Here is a 6,000-nt window from a genome sequence, read left to right on the forward strand (position 1 = left end):
TTCACTCCCTTATGGATGAATAAGAGAAGTGAAGCTTCCTTTCCCCATCTTATGAACTAGTGGATCTGAGTGAGCCAGCGGACAACTGTGAAAGATCAGTAGTGGTCTTTTAATGCAGATCTGAGATGACTTGGGAATTATGGCACGAGATTTTTCTTAGTACAAAAGCCTGTTGTTACAAAGAATGGTGCAGAGCGTGATGGGACCTAATGTAGTATTGTGATTAAGAATTCAGTACGGACACCTGGATTCAAATCCCAGCTCCAACGTGTACTATCTCAGGGACCTTGTACAAGTCATTTAACCTGGTCATTAGCTTCCTTACCTATAAAATGAGAATAAAAATACTCCCCTGACTCACAAACTTGTAACAATAATATGCTATGTATAAAGCACAATAAATCTGAACATTCAGTAAGGTAGCAATGTTTTCCCCCATCAAGAGACAGAATCACGAAGGTAAGCTTGAATCAAAATATCCTGAGAGAAGATCTTGACATGGATGTCTTACAAGATTTTAGAATAAATTAGGGAAAGAGGTCTGGAAGAACCAAACTTTCTTGGAAATCTCTAAAATAATGTTGGTCCTCACTTTCCATGTTGGCTTAGGTTGCCCTTCCATTGAGTCTGGAATGAAATAATCAATGGCAATATCTTCCAAACCTGGAAATGTCCCCACAGAAGTGCTGTTCTTTATTAAGAAACAGGAAGATCTTTCTTTGCTCCTGTTCTTAAATATGGTATATTGAAGCACATACACTTCAGTTCAACATCTATTCATAGGTGTGGGATTAATGAAATTTAGTGGGAAGGACAGGCTGCAGGGGAATCAAATCTGCTTCATTTCTTTCTCACCATTTGCTATGGACCCCATTTGCCTGCTTCTTCTTTTTACTTGTGCATTTTACTGTGGCCAGAGTAAAGATCTTGGAGTCCAGAGTGGTCCTTGCTTAAGGATTTTGAGCACCTGATTCATTTTATTCAAGAGACTGGGTTCATCAATATGTTATGTATTTAACTTAGAAATTCAGTCTAGCCACATTGTATTAACTTATACAATATGTAGTTTACTAGGTGGGGAAAAAAAGGCTCTAAACTATTGGGGCCAAAAACATTTTATAGAAATCTGGAGAATGTAGAGACTACCTTTAAAAATAAAATTATGCCACAGAGGTATGAAAAGTGATGATAATTTTGTGATATTACAGTACAAATGTACAAATTAATCAACAGACTAATCAATGATATGAATACTATCTATAAAGAACTGAATTAGGTTGGGGGGAACATAAATAGCATAGAAGGAATATAAGACATGACTTTGTGCCTCATCTGGAGTATGATAATGGATATAATAATATAAAGATTTTAATTAGAGACACCCTTATAGAGTTCCTATCATGCAGGTGTAGGAATTGCAGATTTGGGCACCTTTTCCACACAGTTTTTGAAAATGTGTATGTTTCATTTCTTCTATAGTATTCTAAGCTGACTCCTGCTTTTTTCATACCAGCTTTATCTGAGACTCTGTTACCAGCCAACTTTCCATGTCTCTGCTTCTCTGGATCACCTTGGCAAGATAATCGTGTTTATCAGAAGTTCTAAACCCTTCTGTGCTCAGGACTACTTGGGTGTCTTCGTGATATTTGGAAGATGTCCTTCCAACGGTCAGAACTGTTTCTGGTCGCTTCTTTCTGTCAATCGGTGTTTCTACATCTTCAGACTATCTCTGAGAACTGACCTGCTGCTTCTTCCGTGTCAAGAGATTGCCAATCCCTGCTCACGTTGTCCAGCCAGTGCTATTTATTTTGCATTTTCCCACAACTCCTGCTTCCCTGCCTAACAATGGCATCTTCCACCATGAAAATTTTCCATATTGAGTTGGGAAGAGAGGTGACCCAAGTATGACAGAGGAAAGCAAAATGAATTAGAGGGCCATAAACGTAAGTACAGAATTTCCCCTCAAATCGCATACACCAGAAGTTCTCAAACTTTACCATGCATCAACATCCCAGGGACACTTCTTGAGAACCACTGCCACATGTGAATCAAAATCATCTCCAAATAACATGTAATCAAAACAAGAGGCCATCTCATTTTGCTCTGTGACAAGGAGCTCTTAACCTAGACATCCTTGGAGACCCTTTGATAGGATTCGAGCTCTCCATGGTACTCCACAAATTATATTTTATATTACATTAGCATGTGTGAGATTGCATCCGGATGCTTGAGAGGGCCCACTGCTCTCAGAAGACACTCAAAGGATGCATTTTCCCAAACATTATCTTCTACAACTCCCACTGATGCCATGCAGTGAGAGTCAAGCCAGCACATGTGTGGAAGCGTTGACATTAGAACGGAGCAGAATAGGGCTTTACAGTTTATAGAGCCAAGGTATAATTTTCCTGTTTTTTTATGGTTAATAAAATAATTCTGTTAATACTATTATACTGGCCTTTGTAATCAATTATTCCATTCTTTCATGATTATACACTGACTCCTACCAAGATGTAGATCCACCAGTCAACCAGCCAAAAAGTTTAGATGGAGCGCCAATGATAGGCCTAGTATGGTGTTGGCTCAGTGAGGAACCCAAACATTGTAGAATCCCTGCTCACAGGCAACTCTCAGTGAGGATACTGACATACACTACTTGTAAGCCCTGTGAGAATAAGAACCTTGTTTTTCTGACCCCAAATTCTGTCTCATGTGCCTACAAGAGCCCCTAGCAAATCACAGGAGCACAGCTAAATATTAAATGAGTGAATTAAAGACCTCAGAGGTTTATACTGTAAATGTCATAATGATTTTGACGGATAAACAAAATATTCACAGTGGCTGATTGGCCAACGCTCTTACACCTGGAGAGTACTGCTGAATAAAGGAAATAAGGGACCCAATTAATAATGCACGTTAATAATCTGCAAACTTGCCTCCACAGGGAAAACAAATTGAAATTTAAATATGACACAGTTTCAAATGGCTCTTTACACCAGATGTCCGGCATAGGTAAGAACTCAGTTAAAAGATTAGGCTAGAAGATCACCTCTCCCTCCACTGCATCCTTTCCTGTAGCAAGTGATAATGTTGATGGCAAAGGATTTGGGTAACAAAAAGCATGCTGCCCAACCACATATATTCATCATGCTTCCTTCGATAAGTGTGAAGCAGGCAAGCCCTTCCTTACCTAGATTTCAAGCTGATGAATCATCTGTCTAGTTTCAGTAAACCCCAAGGGACTGCTCAGCTTTGTAAAGCTGAAACCCTGTCAGCCTCTGGATGCATTTAAACAAGGACAACGTGTTAAAAGGAGGCAGGTTATGAGGTTTCCTGAGGAATCCCTAGTTTCTAAGTGCACAAAACTCTCCTTCAATGCACAATAAAGAGCTTTTGTATCTAAAATAACCCCAGAAAGTTATTTTTAAATCGTGTATAGATGCTGACTATCTCAAATACATAAAGAGAAATATTAATGATATTCGGCCATCCATTTACCCAAACGAGGTCCCTCCTATTCCATTATCTCCATGGTAGCACACACATAGCCTTATACACGTTAGAAGAAAGAAAATTCCTCCTTCTTGGGAAATACCTGTCCTGGGAGTTCTCCGTTGTGCAGGTTCTGAGCACACACAGGGTCGAGCATACAAATGGTGCAGTGACTCTTTTGGAAGTCACATTTGTCCCTGAAACTTCAGTCACCTGGAGACTGCATGCCTCATTGCCTGCAGCAGCTCAATCCTGACAGTGTAGGATGAGTTTAGAAATCTCATTTGAGCAACAAAATTTGAATCGAGAGTTCAAACAGCATAATGTGTTTAATGCTGAAATAATCTTTTTTTTTTTTTTTTTTTTTTTTTTCATTTTTTTCTGACTGGAATTTTTCTCTTTTTTCTTTGCTTTTGGGCTATCATCTTGGTTTGGTTTGGATATTGTGACGGGAAAGGAGGGTAACAGGACTCAGTCTACGGGAACATCTGTTACCTGCACATCCCCATTTGTACACATAGAACGTCTCTGTTTCTTCTGCTATGCTAACACACTTACACATAATTCCTGAAATCCCTACTACATTCATATCCACTGCTTCCAGACACACACTCACAAGGCACCAAAACACAAAATCTCTACATGTCAAAATCAAACCAGGCTGAAGACGTAAATAGGTGAACATGGCACCAGGTGGATGTGTAATCAGTAATAAGAAATACATCGAGCCCCATAATGAAAAGAAATCCCCCAAATTGTTTAGGATTCCCCCTCCCCCTTCCATTCACTGATTTATTAACCCTGAACAAAGATGTAATTGCAGGGTCTCAGAAACAACTCTTTTTTTTTCCATTTTTTTTTTTTTCATTTTTTTGGCATTTGTTTTGTTTGGCTTTGAATTTCTTAATATCTAGTCGTACCATTCATTCATTGCCTGTTTTCTTCACTCAGTTGCCCATCTTTCCCCCCCCCCCCCCCCCAAATGAAAGAAGCATTAGCTTCTGAGTCTTAAGGATGAGACCTCTGCATTTTCTTTGCTTGTTTAGGGCAAGAAATGAAGTGCTGCCTCTTTAATTGGCAGAAGCATGCAGGAGGAGCGTACCTTTAATTTAGTGCTGGGATACCTCACTTGCACCCTGGCTGTTGTCTTATTGGAGACGGCAGCCTGCCTGAGATCCTCTAGCACTGAAATAATATCATCCAGCACGCATTTCTTATCCTGATTTTTCAACACACACAGATGGGAAAAAGTATAATTATAGCCCTTGTGGTTCACCTTCATTTCCAGCACGGCTCGGTGGGTCTGCAGGATCCCCTCAGCCTGGAGCAAAATATTGTCCCCGGGTGGGGAGAGGAGGATCACCCTGCCATACCTCCCAGGGGTGTGTAAGTCCGAATAGAGCTGGCTTTTGGACTGGTCCAGGGGGAAAAGGCTGCTGGCCAGGCTGCGCTCGATCTTGGCCAGGCTGTGGCTGGGAGCGACCAGGCGCTCCAGGTCGCCCTCGGGCTGGAAGCGGTTGAGCGCGCTGAGGCCGAAGGTGATGGTCAGGACTGCGGGCACGGTGAGGAAAAAGACCGGGTGCCGGCTCACGCACAAGCCCAGCCTGTGGCAGCACGACTGGAGCCCTCTGCGAAGCACCTGCCGCAGCATCCTCCACCAGATCCAGCTCGCAGGCGCTCCCGGCCGTCTTAAAAAGCACATGTGACATGTGTAAGCGCCGGGCCCCCCCCCCCCCCCGCTCCCCCATCCCACCCCCCTCCGGGCCAGCCCCCCTCCCCAGCACCGCCGCGTTCCCACCCCTCCGCGCTCACCCCCAACCACTCCGCCTGGTCTTTCCCCGGCCCCACCTCCATGCGCTCCTACTACTCTTTCAAACACTGCAGCAAGTTGCAGCAAGGCGGGCAAATATCGACAGCGCGCTGCGGGGGCACCGCGGGGCCCACCCCTCCCCAGCCTCCCCGCGCCCTCGCCGCCTCCCGCGCCCCTCTCACCGCATGAGCAGCGTTCCCTCGGTCTAGCCCTTCATCTCGGTGCTGCAGTCCCCCGGCCTCCCTCGCTGGAGGTGGTTCCGCGCGGAGCGTCCCACAGATGTGGATTTCCTCTCCGTCCTGATGGGGTTCGGTGCCTAACTGGAACCATGTGCCTCGGTGTTGTAAGAAGCAGACATGTGCCCCAAAAGGGGCGGAGGGGGGCGGGGAGGAGAGAGACTAGAAGGGAGGGAGCGAGGTGGGGGGGGCAGCTAAGCTTTTTTTTTTAAGATGCTGGCAGTTATTTTTAGAGTTTTGTTTTCCCTCTTCCCTCCTGGCTGGAGTGAATGGAAGAGGAAACTGGTGAAGGTGCTGCTGGCCCATTGGAGCAAAGGCAATTAGAGCCTGCGGGGGGGAGAGGGGGTGTACGGGGGAGGGGGGTGTGTGGAGGGAGGGAGCTCGAGGGCTCCTGGAGGCCAGCAGCCGTTTTGCCCCTCCAGTTTCCCTGTGCCCTCGAAATCTGCTTTCCTGCCGAAGGAAAAA

General features: G+C 44.6%; 1 protein-coding gene across 1 annotated transcript in view; it reads right to left on the minus strand.

The window, feature by feature from the left end:
- The window catches only part of PTCHD4 (patched domain containing 4), a 179,300-nt gene extending 174,109 nt beyond the window's left edge, over positions 1–5,191 (minus strand). The window contains exon 1 of the mRNA XM_049653776.1: positions 4,766–5,191. Within this exon, the coding sequence (XP_049509733.1) occupies positions 4,766–5,191 (426 nt within the window). The remainder of the gene's footprint in view (positions 1–4,765) is intronic.
- Between the last annotated feature and the right edge of the window lie 809 nt (positions 5,192–6,000).

This window comes from Panthera uncia (assembly GCF_023721935.1).
Source record: "Panthera uncia isolate 11264 chromosome B2 unlocalized genomic scaffold, Puncia_PCG_1.0 HiC_scaffold_24, whole genome shotgun sequence".
Taxonomy (NCBI): Eukaryota; Metazoa; Chordata; class Mammalia; order Carnivora; family Felidae; genus Panthera; species Panthera uncia.